We start from the raw sequence: 16,073 nt of genomic DNA, 5'->3' as shown, positions 1-16,073 counted from the left end.
TTTTTAGATTTTTTTTACTATGACCTGTGCCTAACTAACTGTATTGTATATTTTTCAAAAAAAAAACATATTCATGATATAAAAGAGGCCCCCCGAGCGGATTTCGTAAGAACGTGATAGGGACTTTTTTTTAGCGTGATTACGTGATTTGGAAATTTTTTCTTCGTGATTGCGTGATGAGAGGTCAAAACGTGATCGCAATTTGAAAGATTTTTAAGCCTTTTTCAAAGGGATGCGTGATTTTCAATTTTTTTGCTGATTTGCGTGATCGTGATTGAAGACAAATATTGCGTGATATCGTGAGTGAGTTACCTCATGGGGGCCTCCCTTTCAACGACTGTAAAGAAGGACCATTCAGTGATATTTTCTTCTTGACACTCTTTTTCATAAGAATATCAGGGTCTGTTTTTTAGCTATATTTGAGAGAAAACCTTGGAAAATTTCAAAAAATGTTCGGATTTTGACTATAAAGGTATAGCCAAGCTCTTTTGTTTTTATAGAGTACGGTTATTTTTTTAGAAAGGGTTCAAGAAGGAGAAAGGAAGGACCTATAAAAGAAATTATAGTCTTACTTTTTCCACGCAAATTCTTCAATCTTTCAGCCCAGACTAAAACACAAAATAAAAGTGTATAAATAGTGAAATATGTATCATGGGTTCCACATGCCGTGCCTTCTTTGAAGTCGAGCCTGTGGATATACAAGCTGTACAATCATTTGGCAACACTATATCGAAATAGCAAGTATTGCCTTAAAACGGAAAATATTGGCAATCTATACTTTCTCGACCTCGACCTCGACCCTGACCTTCGAAAAAGGCCGATCCTCAACCCTTGGAAAAAGCCGACCCTCGACCCAAATAAGATAAAAGGCCGACCCTGGGTGAAAAAATAGCTTTTTGGCAGGGTTTTGAAATGAGATTGACATATATCCTAATATCAAAAATCTCGGAGACAAGCAGGGGTGGGATACACGCTTTTTTCTAAGAATATGTCAACCTCTTACCTCGTCGTATTATTTACTTTTTACTGACGTTTTACTGAGAGTTAAACGTAAGTTATATCATGGGATATACGGATACGAGGCTGATTTTAAATGTTGGTCAATAATATGATGACCTGGGGCGGGGGGTTTGTGACGAATGATCTCCTCCTCCTCCCCCACCCCCGCCGACCGACGACCATTCTTAAAGTGTTCTAATGATAAGTTTATGGAATATTCATCCAAAAAATTCTTATAAAAACTGCTAAAGCGTTCAGGGTTGGCTTTTTATTGTATTTTGGTCGAGGTTCGGCTTTTCGGCTTTTTCCAAGGGTCCAGGGTCGGCCTTTTTCGAAGGTTAGGGTCGAGGTCGAGGTCGAGAAAGTATAGATTGCCAGAAATATTTCCCGAACAGGAAGGTTGAAAACTTCTCAAAACCGCTAGAGTTTCATGTTTCCCAATTGGGAAAATTGGCTTTGAGCACCCCGGAAATGGTCACGGAAGATAAATAACATCTCTTGTAAAGGAGGGAAAATAGATAATATTCACCGGGTAGAAAGGCTATTCACCAGGTAAATGCCTCTTACAAACTTCCCGAACGGAGTACTAAAAATCGGTTTTCTGTTGGTAATCAAATCGGGAAAATATATCCTTTTTAGGGAACACCACCTTCCCGTTCGAGAAATATTAAAAAGACAGTTCTATTGCCATTTTGATAAAGTGATGCTGCGACTGACAATTATTTTATAGAACTCGTAAACGCTATTTCAATAAAATCTGACAATACTTAAAACAAAACTCATCATATTTCCCAAGACTATATCAATTCTTATACAAACAAGCTGAGTGGACCTACCTGAAGATTGATGTAATAATACAATCGGAAAAATGGCAAATTATATAGTATGAAAATACAGAATGATACAGAACAACTCAAGAAATTCAAGAAAGAAACCCTTTTTCCGGAGATTCTTGGCTTTTTAGAAAGTTCCGGCTTCAAAAATCAGTTTTATTGACAATTGAATCATGCTGATGGTGGGCATTGTTATCAATGTTTTCGTGTGAAAAAACAATAATGAATATTCGGAAAAAGTCAAATGAAAATTTGCGAAAACGGCTATTTCCGGCATATTTCCTACTGGAAAAAAATTTTTCCCAAAAATCGTACTCGGGCATGTGTTTGGCATTACTATTACGCATCTTTGTGCAAAAAATCGGGAAAAAAAACTAATGATAAAAGCTCGAGAAAATGCCAAAAAAACTGGCTTTTCCAGCATATTTCCAGATTTTTTGACCGGAAATCTTTTTGCAAAATTTCATGAAAAAAGTGGAGCTCGAGAAATTCAAGAAAAACCGTTTTCAGGTGATTCTCGGCATGAAAATCGGAAAAAAACTATTGATGAAATCTCGAGAAAATCTGGTAACGGACGAAGCGCATTGTCTGTTTTGATAACAAAAGTTCCCGAAACCACTGTGATGATTTATAAATAGCGACACTTCTCCCGTCGTCTCCCCTCTCTCCCCCGCACTCCATCGTGAAAATTCTTAAATCAGAAAAGACAATGACAGACAGACCATCTACGGTAATGAATTCAACAGTAGATATCGGGTCTGTGTACCAGACTACATAAGAAGAAGCGGTGATATAAAAATTAGTTTGTAAACAAATGACTTTACCCTTCCCACGAACTCCTTTAGTTATATGTTTCGCTTTGCCCAAACCAAAAGGTATTAATCCCGTGATAACATCTTTTGCATAGTCTTTAAGGTCGAATACTTCTTGATCACCAAACATGATATTAATACTTTGTTTCACTATATTTCCATATGCATCACCGGTTCCAGGGATCGGAATGAGCCCTGAAACAGTCGCTCCTGCGAGACCTGCCCAAAATTTTGTACCAGAATCTGAAGAGAAAGAAATCGAAGGATATACAATAATATGATTATAAGCTTTGAAATGGTACCCATCCCCCCTCTTGAAACAATGGCCTTGGCGAGGGGAACATAAATTAAGTTTATAAAAGAATTCGTATAACTGATTGTCAGCTTTGGTTTTTGTTTTTGTTCTGAATTGTTATGTCGACACAGGGATTGATAATCGATTCTCCCCTTCAGATGTAATCCACCTTAAGTTTTACTAAAAACAACAACAGCAATGGAAAAGAGCTCTTGAATTCCAAGTCAATTGAATGATCACAAAAACTTAAAATTTTTGCACAAATCATGTGAATATGGTAATTCTCAATGGCAATCAGCTTTTTTATTATCAATAAAATCACCTCCTTCGCCATTGTAATGTTTGATGCCTTGATCAACAAGATATATACCAACATTCCATGCAGCGCTTACGAGAATCAAAGGAATTGTTCCCTGTGGGTCAATAACTGAAACAAAACAGAAAATTTCCTTGATATTGATTCTTGATCTTTTTTTTTATTTGAGTAAAGAATACACTTTAGACCAGGTGAACCTTACTTTCTGAACCCAGAATATTTAGATTTCAAAACCTACCTTGAGAGAATTTCTAGTTTTTCTAAAATATTGAAGCAAAATTTAGTTTGGTTTATAATCCTTTTCCTTCAAAACATATAATCGATCGGCTCCTGTTTAGAAGAAAATGATGTGCTTCGAAAATCAGAAATTTTATAAACAAGTACACGCTTTTTTTTATAAGAACCAGCTAAGTTTTGATTCAGAATGGGTTCTTAATATTTTGAAATGTTTAGGCTTAGATGTTCTTATTACGATCTTCTTAAGGCGGTGGTTACACGTAGCCGGGGTGAAATTCACCCCGGGGTGAAATAAAAAAAAATGTCACCCCGGGGTGAAATTCACTCCGGTCTATAAAGAAAACACTGTTTTTGTATACAGGTATTTAGGCGAATTTTGGCAGATTTTTACATGTACATATACACAATTTCTTTTTCACCCCGGGTTGAAAAAAAATGTGCGTCTGTTTTTTTATTATTTTGCAATCCTTTCTTGAAAGAACAGCCTCCATCTGCAACCTCTCAAACTCATGTTTTTGGACATCAGCCTCGTGTTCTTATAAAAAAGCTTGTTATAGAAATAAAAAAAAAACAAGTAACCAGTAACCAACCTTTTGTAGGATTGTTACCAACATAACAATAAAGATTCATATATCCTCCACCAAATCCAATTGGATCTAACGCCCCAAAACGCCCATATCGAGCAAAGTAGATCCGATTTCTCATACTATAGACACCCAATAAATGCGGTAATGTTTTTACACCCCATTGACCGATAAACTGATATGGGTTTTGAAATTGTTCATTTTTGATAAGGATATTTCCAAATGGATCATATGTGTATGTGTTTACAATCTGACCTTGGACATCTGTCATACCAATAACTGACCTACAAATAGAGTTTAGAATTAGATTTGGTCATAAATTGAATGAAGCTTTGGACCTTGTGTCGTTTTCGTTTTCTTATATTCTTTTCTATATAAAATGCTTTAGATTGCAGGCCATATACTTACTTTTTCAGGGGCAATAGTCCTGGTTTTAGAAAATTTCAATTTTCTAATTTCAAATTTATCTTTAAATTGTTCTTTTAAAAAAAGTGCATTGTAAAAGGGTCAAGAAAATTTACCCCTCAAAAGAAAAGTTTTTAAAACCAAACTACTGACCCGATATGATCGAATTGATAATAAAACATTGCATTGTTGTTATGAACTTGCAACTGACTGATCAGTCCATGTTCCATTCCGTGGAAAAAGTAAGTTGAATTTCCACCAGTAAACTAAAAACAGAAATAAACAAAGAATTGAAGGCCTTGAAAAAAAGAACTCACTGTGTTTTAAAATGCTTAGTATGTAAAAGCAAGTAGAGAAAAAGCCTGAATTCCCCTAAAGTACCACTCTGCTTAGTATCAACTACATCTAAACATTCAGTTCAATCGCAACCCAACTGGTAGCTTTCCTTTCTATAACTTGGACAAATTTTCTCGACCCCGGTCCAAACGAAATTGGGGTTTCTTGAGAGTGGTACCCAGTAGCGTAGACAGGAGGGGCGCAAAATTTGTGTAGAAGGGCAGATTTTTATGACAATGCAATTATCTATTCATGACATAAAAAGATAATTACTGTGTTATAAAAATCTGCCCTCCTACACAAATTTTGCGCCTCCTCCTTGTCTACGCTACTGGTACCCTAATAGTACTCATTGCAGGTCAAAACATTTAAAAACCGAGAGTTTTATTGTATTAAGATTTGATACCCACATCAAGTATAGCTACCATTAGGGTATCACTCCTTTAAAAAAATCCGATCAGAGATGACGGATATAGCTTAGTCCATGGTTTATCAAGGTAAAGTAGAAACATAATATATTGTTTCAACGTCCCTTTAATGTTAGATTAACGTTGAAATAACGTCGTGTACCTGCTTGAACCCCCCCCCCCCTCCGAGCGGTTTGCGTGAGTGCGTAGATGGGCTTTTTCAGTTTCGTGAATGCACGAATTAAAACAAATTGCGTGAACGTAAAAATCCAAATTGCGTGAATACGGGAATTTGCACTATTTCGTGTGTGAATACGTGATATTTCTCTTTTTTCTCCGATGATGTAACTTTCTCGGTTTTCAAAATGTTCCCCCATTTTCTGATTTTCTGCTTGAAACTCGAGAAAGATTTACGTGAATGCGCGAGTTTCGAAAAAAATTGCGTGATTACATGGATTGAGGGTCCGCTTGGGGAGGGGGCTCTTGGAAATTTGGACGATTGCTGACTTGCTTCTACATAACATAACCCTTTGTGTAAAGTTTGAGGAGTTTCATAAATTGTGTTACCTCTCCAATGATGTCTGCACCAAACATACCAAATGGATCGATCAAAAAGTCTGTCACAACTCCAGCACATATTTCTTGCTTCAAATGATCAAGCGCGTCGTAAACATACGAACAAGTTTGACTTTTCTCTGAGAAGGATTTCAATTTTTGACCATCATTATATTCAAATTTTTGATCCATTTGTTCGGCAAGGTTTTCAACGCGTATCAAATTTCCATTTAAATCGTATGTAATTTGTTCATCAGTGTTGACCGAGAGTAACTGATTCATGTCATTCGTTTGGTACTCAAATGTCTTTTGTTTTGTTTTCATACTTTTCCGATTCCAATTATCATCATAAGTTATTTCATTCTCAATATTACCTCCATTATCAAAGCCAATCAGCTGTGAGATACGATCATAAGCTAGTTTCCAGACTCTTTTTGTATTCCCATACGTTTCTTCGATTTTCTTTTTTCGGCCTAACCTATCATATTGGTATTCAAAAACCTGCTCTTCACCGGTTTTTCGTTTGATACTCATTTTCTCTAAAGCTCCTGTTCGGTTAAGAAACTTGAGGGAGGTGACAGTTTTGTCACCAGTTTCAAAAGAGTCGATCACTCCATTCCCGTGATTTACTTTCAACAATCTATGGTGGCCATTTTGTTTTGCAGAAACGAATCTCCCGTTCACGTCATAATGATATGTGATATTATACAGACCAGATGAGTCTGTTAGTGAAACACGCTGACCAATATCATTATATTTGTAAAATAAGTTAGTCTTTCCATCATAAGTAACACGCACAGGTCTTTTATTTTCATCATAACTTATCTCAACTGTACTATCTTTCGTTTTTACTTTCTTTAACAGGCCGGTATTGAAGTACTCATAAGTGGTGGATGTTTCTTTGGATTTTTTTTGATTGAGCCTTTGATCTTGGTCGTATAAATAGTTGGTTATTTCCTCATCTCTTGATTGGATGCTGATTAAATTACCTTTTTCGTTGTATTTATATTCTTCAGTCAAACCATCAGGATACGTGGTCACATTTAAATTACTGTCTTCAAGGAATGTGTTATGGTAAGTGACCCCGTTTCCATCAGTCAGTTTGACCAAGGATCGACCATTCTCAGAATATTGTACTGATGAAATGGCACCTTCGGCATTGATGGATGTTTGAACAAGATCGTCATTGGTCACCTCATCGAGAAGAAGCTAGAAGTAAGAGAAAAAATACACGCTTTTCTTATAAGAATATAATATTCCATCAGGATAATATTCATTCATGGTGAATTTGCCAAGAAAATAAGGATATGTTAAAAATATCAACATCATTGAATTTGACAACAGAACCTAAGTCTACCATCTTTAAAGCATTTCTACCTTGAAATTATCAATTATCTCCCAGTAATGCTAAAAACTTTAACAAAGATGCTATATTTTTTGCTTGAAATTTGTATTGCATGTTGAATTTTGGGTGAATTTGGATGCTAACCTAAAGATACCGTGAAGGATATTTTAGGATGATTTTCCTCAAAAAGTTAAGAATATCCACAATAAAATCGAGAAGCACTATTCTAGATTATAAATAGAAAATCTTATATTGTTCAGTATATAGCAGCTTCTGGAAGTTTTGATTTCTAGAAGGTCGCGAAAAATAACAGCTCCTCTTCTAAATACCATTTCATAAAGAAGTTTGCATATTTACTAACCATATCATCCATATAGATGGTTCGCCCATCATTTTTAAATACTTCAAGTTTGGGAAATGAACCTTGCGAACGGGACCAAACTACTTTTCCACCAGAGTTAAATTTGACTTCGGTTTTCTTATCTCCCGGCGTTTCTTTTATAATGAGATGTCCAACGCCTTCTTGTTCATAGGATTGCGAATGGTGTCCGAATACATTTGTCCGAGAAGCGATCAAGTGTCCGTTAGAATTATACTCGTGTTCTATCCAATGGTTAGTATCTTGCTTAACAGTGCGTACAAGCGTGAAGTCACGTGACGAATAGTAATAATGCTGTTCTTTGTTTAAGTCTAAAACAACTTTTGTCAAGAAGTTGGCTTCGTCGTAAACATAACTGAAAGAAAATCAAGAAAAAAATGACTCTACAATTCATGATATGCACCACTGCAATTTCTTCTGACATTACGTCACGGAACCAATAGCTCATTGGTTGGAAGTGACGTAAAAGCAGTCAATACGTCACTTTCAACCAATCAGCTATTGGGTGGAACGGAAGACATTGCAATGGTGCATATCATGAATAAAGAAGATTTAGTTTTCTTAAAAGTCTAATTTTTACATAAGTGTACATATCAGGACAGTGCCTGTCTATTGTTATATTGTGCTGATATAAGCAAAATAATGTTTTCCTCTTTCTTGCCAATCTTGCTCCATATCCAATATCAAAAAGCTTGTAAATTGAAATTGATGAGTAAACAAACGATATCACTCTTACTTAAAAACTCCGGCAAAGTCGTTCGGGGTTGTGAAGGTTTCTTTTACTAATTACTAATTTCCCGATCAGCTATTTGAAGTAAACTAGTAATTAGCAGTAATTTTTAAACTCTGCCTCATTGTCACTAATTATTTGGAATGCCTGTGATTCGTTGAAAGAAACCTTTACCAAAATGGTAGTTGGTCTCAACACTAGGCGAAATCATGGATTTCCAAAATGGAAATATAGTAACACCCCTGTCTCAGTGCCCCGGTGGAACCTTTTCCCTCAGTGGGGATGAAATTTCTATCGAAATCCCAATAGGGATAGAAAATCCATTGTTTCCAGCTCAAAAATTCCAGTGGGGATGGTTTTGGAGTCCAATTTTTTCCATTCAATTTTCAATGGGGATAGAATCATAGTGCAATTTCCCAGTGGGGTTGAAAATCTAGGGTATTTTTTCCACCGGGAACGATTTTTTGGCCAATTTTTCCACCGGGGCGGGGGGTTCACCGGGTCTGTGACACAGGGGTGTATAGCAGGAATAAAATACTTCCTAATTAAAATATTTCCTAATGAGATTAGAAATATACAGATTTGACTTTGTTATATTTCCCATTCCTAGGAAATATCATTTTTCCTTTGATTTGAAGGAGTCGAATTTACATTTTAGTAAATGTGATATTTACATCCAATTGCAAAGAAATTTGGCAAATTTGTCAAATATCTTTTTCTACTATATTTCCCATTTTGGAAAATCATGATTTCGCTAAGTGCAGCAACTGTTCGGTGATAGAATGGCAAAATGTCGATCAAGTCTAAGATAAACCTAGCTAAATCCACAGATATCTGTAAAGCCCGAAGGGCTAGATAGGCAGCTTTAAGCTTTCTCCAGCCAAAAAAAAGTGAAGCAAAAATTTGACTTTTTAAATTTCGTGCCGATGGATAGTATCTAGCATTTTAATTGTTTTTGGAGCGCGAGATAAAAAAAAGTAGGCGGCAAACGCTATTTTGCATCTCTCAAACCATTGAAATTACTTGTTGTCACGTGATTTCTTTGGTAGGAAATCCTACCAAAACTTGCTTCACTTTTCGCGATAAAGGCCGCGGATCTAGCCCTTCGGGCTTTACAGATCTATGGCTAAACCTCACTATGTACTTGTCCTATTCTCGAGGAACTGTTTTGCGTACAAGCTATGATAAAGAATAAAACAAATTTAAAACCACTTTAAATACAAAATATTTAACATACTCTACGGTATGAATCAAAACATCGTTTTCAAATTGTTGAATTCTGTCCACGAGTTGATTATCTCCATAATGTATACTGAAACGATTTCCAAAAATATCACTGATAGCTGTTTTAGCTTCATTGATATGAATGATAGACGAGTTATCACTACTTTGTACTTTCACTAGTTCGTTGCTTGATTTATGGAAATGGTAAATGTATGGAGGAGCTTGATCAGTCTTTTCGAAAATTAAACCATCTAAGATAGAAAATTGTAAAATGAGATTAGAAATCTTGACAAAATATATACAAAAGAGTCTCTTCAACTCGAACGTCTGTTTACACGTTTTTTTTTATTAGAACACCTAAAATTTGGCTGAGACTAGATGTGCTTATTTTTTTTAGCAATTTTCAGCCTAAAATGTTCTTAAATGCGTTTTTAATTTTTCAGACTACTCTAAATAGACAATATCATGCAAAATAAAGAGCACTTAAAATTGGTAAAATTTGGACAATATTTGACTCTCGATTTTAGAAAATCCATCCCTAAGTTCGGTTAAAACTGCTTGAAAAGAGGAAAAAATTTTAGTTTCTTGTCATTTTTTTCCAAACTGAGCTGAGCTTTTTCGACCAATTTCAGCCTCAATGTTCTTATAAACTAGGTTCTAATTAAAAAAAAACGTGTAACTCAAACAAGTTTTATTGTCTCTTCCGTTAACCCTGTCTTATAAACCTTACTCCATAGAACTCGAAATAATAATTTCCCCGTACGTGTTCGAGCTATTATGAAGACTCGACTGTAGTGAGGTTTTTAAGTTGATAGTGGTCGTAGTGTAAAGGTGGTATTGAAAAGGGCAAATATAATTTGTGTGTTAATTTCAAGGCCGTTAATAGACCTTTTCAACAAATTACGTTACGAATATCACTTGCATCACTTACCTCGTTTTGAAATTATTGTCATGGTAATTTAATCCTAGCAGATTTTATTAAAACTACTTTCTATTCATAAATAAATCATTTAATGTCTCAAGGGACATAATCACCATGGCAATTGTTTGAATATGAGGCAAGTGCTGTTCGTGGCGTACTTTAGGAAAAAGTTCTATTATATCTCTATTTATTTTCGTGTATTATGCAATATTAAACAACTATTTCTTCACGCACCTTCAGTTCTATTCATCGTACCAATTACATTCATATAAGTGTTTTCTTCTTCAACGTAAATGAACTCGTAAAATTCATACTGGAAAGCCAAAGCAATTTTTTCGCTACTCTCCGAAATGATATGTACACTCCTAAAAAATACCAAAGTAACTAGTTATTGTCAAATAAAGCTTGGATAAAAATTTTAAGACAACTCCTTCTCACAGACCCACTAGGAAACCTTCCATTGGAAAAATTAGCCGAGGTATCGTCCCCAGTAGAAAATTATACCCTAATTTTTGTCCCCACTGAAAATAATCAAATAAGCAAATCCTCATGACGGCAAAATGTTTACTATTTTTTCCATCCCGCTGAATTTTCTGGCTCGAAAATAATGGAACTCAAATCTCTAGCCATGAAAACATGGAAATATCAATCCCCATCAAGTTGTTTATATGGTCCATTATTTTTATCCCCACTGGCTGAAAAATTCCTACCAGCTCTGTGAGAAGGGGGTGTTTTAAGGTCCTAAACAGCTTGAAAATAATAATTTTTGAATATTTAATTATATTCTATTTTCTAATATCTTTAGGTTGATGGATGTTTACAATTATTAAAAATCCGAAGAAAAGAATTGATGATTGGGGAATGGGGGGCCATGGCCCCCACCGCCACCGCCATCCCCTCCATTACATATCAGTTAGATAGACACTGTTTGGGTGTTTATAACCTACTGGGGATGCTTTTATTTAGTACCTTTTATAGAATGGAGAAAATGTATGAGAATATCAAAATCACTAATGAAATGGACTGTTCGAGGGAATTGTGTTGAAAGGAATTCTTGAATATCCACTTGAAAATTGACAAAATTTGCAAAGAAAAACCTGGAAAAAGGCATTCTTTTACCCTTGGATAAAAAGATCTACTTTAAAATACCGTGATATGCAACAAGGGTTGACGAAGAAAAATCAATTTTTCACTCCTTGGAAATTTCAGAAAAACCCCTGGACAATTTAAAAAAGGGCCTGGAAATTCAAAAGATTTCTTCAAAATTTTCCAATACAAAACGAGCATACCACTTTAGCCCTGGAAAATAGCAATACAATGTAGATAATGATGGTTATCCAACCTCCTGTAAAAAAAGCAACTCAAATCTGGAACTCCCTGGATAAATGTAAAAGCTTTCCTTGGGCCCCCTATGGAATTTATTCTTTGATAGGGATCCCCAAATGTTCATTCAACCCCATCTAAGGATAAAAAATGGAATGGCTAAATGCAAAGGAAGAAATTTCCTTACCAAAAATAGGGAGCAAGCCATGCTTTTCCAAAAGGACCATATCCATTGTACTTTCCAGGGATATCACGAAAAGATAACAGTGGATTGATATAACGTTTAATGGTGATTGGTAAGAAGCTAACCGATTCTGTTTTCAAGTCGATCTCCGTTTGTATGTTATTGGATAGGTAGAGACCATCAGCAAAAGCCAGTTCGTAATCAATCAACTTATCAATGAATATTGTTTGGTCTTGAATCATGGTAAAGTGAGAAGCTGTTTGACAGAGCCTTTGGTGGAAAGATTTCATTGTTGAACCTAAGTTCTTTATAAGTTGATTCCAAACGGGTTCCCAGCGTCGGTTACTCATGTGAAGAGGTTTGAACTTGTCTTTAAGTTTTAAGTATGGATTACCAAGATCTATGTTATCCAAGCGTTGGATATAGATTGGATACGAGGCTGAACCCCTTTCATTTGGGATCACTTCTAAAGATATTTTAGTTGCTGATTTCGGTGATAATATACCAGCCGGTTGATCGAAAGAGCTTCCAAGGAACAACACATCACCAGAATCAGATATGACATCCTCACGAATGTTTCGTACCTTGACATCTCCAGTAATATTGAGATATAACAGTGGTGGAAGAACATCTGTATTCCCTTCATTTTGAACGATGATTTCAACTTCAATGTTTTCATCTGGTCGAACAGCAGCTGGATGGCTTACATGTATTTTAACAACACCAGGTTGGCCTTCGTCTACAATCAAAGACTGATCGATGTATTCACTGTATATTTGTTCGTCATTCACATCTATAATCACCATTATAAATTCATTGTTGAACATTAAAGATGGCGGTAACACGAATGTTGCGAATAGTCTCGTGGAGCTGAGCCTGTAGACATTAATCGAATCAATCTGCTGTGTACCTTTTTTAGACAATAAATGAGCATGGCATTCTGCAGGGAAGAGAGAACCTTTAATTTCAAAAGTTACTTTTTGTCCTTGAAGCGCTGGGAATCTCATCGGAAACACTGACATGATTTCAAATACAGCAATCTTGGCTAATAACTTGACATTAAAGTTAGTCTTTGTTGGTAGCAAGCTTCGAATGAAGATATAATAGTCCAATTTCTTTGTATTTGAAATTGTGACTGATTGCTTAGAGCTGGTCTGAGCACCGGAATGTGCAATGAAGTTATTTGAAGTTGCAATATCACCACTATTGATGAATAAATCAATGAATTGCGATGTTTCATCACTTTCTGCCATAATTGATAAAGATTCTCCAGGTGGGACATTAGGTATTCTCAAAACCACACCACTTGCACCAATATTGATGTTATTCTCGATACCAAGCGTAAGATTTTGGTGTAGAATCAAAACTGTTTGATTGGAATTTGCATTATTGTTTTTGGTGTTCAGCTCTCGGATACTGGATCGTGTTTTAACGATTGAATAGTAAGGAGCTTGTTTCAACATTGGTATATTGATCAAGTTCGCATTGAAATCTAGAACAGCACCAGCTTGTACTCTATTCATCATTCCACATTGTTTATCAACTTCTCGGTCATCCAGATCCCATTTCATATCCTCTGACAGATACAAAGTATCGCATTTATATGCTTTTTCAACGACTTCAGAGCCATTATTAACAATCTGCCAATTGGCACTTAAACTACCACCAATATTTAATGCATGGTCCCTCGTTTTGACATTGATGACAGCAATGTCAGTTCTAAGTTTCTGAGCTAGATTGTCCATCTCAATGATGTTGGAATTGTTGGTATTTTCAACCATGGATATTGTACGTCCATTGACGGTCAGGATCAGGTAGTACTTGGTTAAGGGTAGATCAAAGGGTAGGCTACATTCCATGGTGTGTTGATGAGCTTGGTGAACATTTAGATTTTGGATTACTGGTTTACCACATAATCTGAGATCTATTGGATCCACAATCTGATCTTCACTTAGGATCATGGTAACGAAAGAAGGAGTGAAGTAGTTCAACATCCCTGGTCCTTGATTGATGAATTGGAAAGAGATCTTGATTGGTTCGCCAGCTACAATTGAAATGTTTTGAACGTTGGAAATGATTTCAATTCTTGAAGATGGAATTTCTTTGACTACGAATTCATGCGTTGTTAAAATGTTATTATCTTTCCGATTCTCCCTGATTTTCCTATTCTTATCTAAGGTGATTGCAATTGTATGGTTGCCTATTGGAGTGGTGACAGGTATCCGTAATTTCAAGAGCTCAAACAGGCTAGATCCAGTCTCCAAACTTGCATACTTTACAGTCGAATACATAAGAAAATTGAAATCTTGGGAGATTGCTTGAAGCTCAATAGTGTAAAAAAGAGGACTTTTTGCTAATAGACTGCCATTATTAGTAAACTTGATGTCCAAATTGAATTCATCACCAGCAACTAAATGTTCACCTAATGTAGACGATGGAAGTAGTTCGATAAGAAGATCTGGCAATGATTCTTTCTTCATTACCAATGTTGAACGTTCTCCTTCAGATCCAGTAGAAATTGAAGAAGATATAAAATCATTGTTCTCTTCTCCTTCAGTCTCCTTGATATCATTACCAGAGTCGACGGTAACTTTGATGTTGAATTCCCCAATCAGATTCGTTGGTAAAGAAACTTCTTTCTTCTTTTGGTAGATTTGACCAGACTCTAATTTTGCAGCAATTGGACTCTTGAAAAGAAGATATGAATCTGTAGAATTTACTCTCACCATATATACAGCATCGATCCAGGACGCTTCAGTTTCCATGGAGTTGCCTTGATTTTGCACACTCCATTGGACACTCATTATGCCGTCAGATACACGTTCAAAAGCTAGATTAGTAGGAACCAAATCTGGAGTTGGTGGAAAATCAATCGAAATTTCTTTCTTAAGAATGATATTCGCTTTTGATTCCTTGATTAATACACCCTTGATATCGTGACGTAAAATCAACACACCATTTCCAAATATATCTTTTGGAAGGTTGACTAAGTATCTCTTTGTAGCCGATATACCAGCAGAATCTAGAATGATTTCAAGGCTACCCAATCTGTACTTTTGATCATTAAGTTGAAGCTCTAAGGTGTCATGGAAAGGTTGGCTTGCTGGGTAAGTAATTGCTTCATATACAACGTCCATTACATAAGTGCTACCAGAAAATATGGTTTCTACCGGTTCTGAGTCAGTTAATAAGATGGAACCAAGACGAATCTGAACATTATCAAAAGCAGTTGGTAATGTAAATTCATCACTTTGAATAACATTATTCCCAAGTCCTCTTTCCAAGATATTTTCATCAAAATTGGCGCGATATTCAAATAGACATTTAGTTGGTTTTTGTCTTTTGATGGTTGCATTGAAACCTGGGAATGTGTAGGATTGTCCAACATCAAGCTTTTGTTTGAATCTTATTCCTCTCACCATTTCTCTGTATCCAGAATCACACTTAATCGTTATAGCATCTCTCCAAACAACTTCACTAGATACACCGATTTCACCAGCATTAAGAATCACCATATCATCAACAGTAATAAACACATTACCATCAGAATCAAATTGATTTTGAACTGGTAAACTAAAATTCAACGAAGACTCCACTTTCAAGTCAGGAATGATTTGTTGGACAGTAAATATTTCGGACAGCTGATTGTTCACATATTCTTCATTCTCAAACAGATCTTGCTGGAAATTTGTGGTGATGGATATGCTATATTCACCAGACTCCCAAAACGATGGTATGACAAAGCGAAAGTTACCAGAATATTCGTCTCGCCTTTCCAAATGCCCAAAATGTGTTAGGTATCTTCTTTCTTTGATTTGACCATCCTTTGAAATTTCCTATGATAAAAAAAAGCATTCATGATATTTATTACGTAATGTTTTCTACGGAAACAAACACGGTTTTGTCATAGTGGAAAATTAAAAAGAAATCTTCTCAAGCTTAATTTTACCGTACGAGATTTCTTGGGTCCATATGACAGTGCCGTAGCAACCGGGAGAGGGGAGGACTTTCATCCCCAATGCTTTTTCCAAATATGGTTTCTTAAAGACGACTATTCAAAACATTAAAGGAAATACGTTTTTTTCGCTTGAATTCATGAATTTTGTGTTTGGCCATGGCTGGCCCTGGCGGTGTTATTTAACTTTAGTACCCCCTCCCAAATATCAAATTACTTCCTACGGCACTTA

At 35.8% G+C, this 16,073-nt stretch overlaps 1 protein-coding gene across 1 annotated transcript in view; it reads right to left on the bottom strand.

Moving 5' to 3' along the window:
• Positions 1–16,073, bottom strand: part of LOC136818097 (uncharacterized) — a 50,786-nt gene that overhangs the window by 8,248 nt on the left and 26,465 nt on the right. The window contains exons 16-25 of the mRNA XM_067074453.1: positions 11,890–15,722; positions 10,614–10,744; positions 9,471–9,708; positions 7,486–7,858; positions 5,792–6,988; positions 4,635–4,747; positions 4,083–4,360; positions 3,262–3,366; positions 2,657–2,887; positions 573–608 (exon numbers count right to left, since the gene is read on the bottom strand). Coding sequence (XP_066930554.1) covers positions 573–608; positions 2,657–2,887; positions 3,262–3,366; positions 4,083–4,360; positions 4,635–4,747; positions 5,792–6,988; positions 7,486–7,858; positions 9,471–9,708; positions 10,614–10,744; positions 11,890–15,722 — 6,535 coding nt within the window. The remainder of the gene's footprint in view (positions 1–572; positions 609–2,656; positions 2,888–3,261; positions 3,367–4,082; positions 4,361–4,634; positions 4,748–5,791; positions 6,989–7,485; positions 7,859–9,470; positions 9,709–10,613; positions 10,745–11,889; positions 15,723–16,073) is intronic.

Source organism: Clytia hemisphaerica, unplaced genomic scaffold (assembly GCF_902728285.1).
Source record: "Clytia hemisphaerica strain Z4C2 unplaced genomic scaffold, Clytia hemisphaerica genome assembly, whole genome shotgun sequence".
Lineage (NCBI taxonomy): Eukaryota > Metazoa > Cnidaria > Hydrozoa > Leptothecata > Clytiidae > Clytia > Clytia hemisphaerica.
Note: the sequence above shows the minus strand (reverse complement) of the source record. Positions and strands in the feature narration are given on the sequence as shown.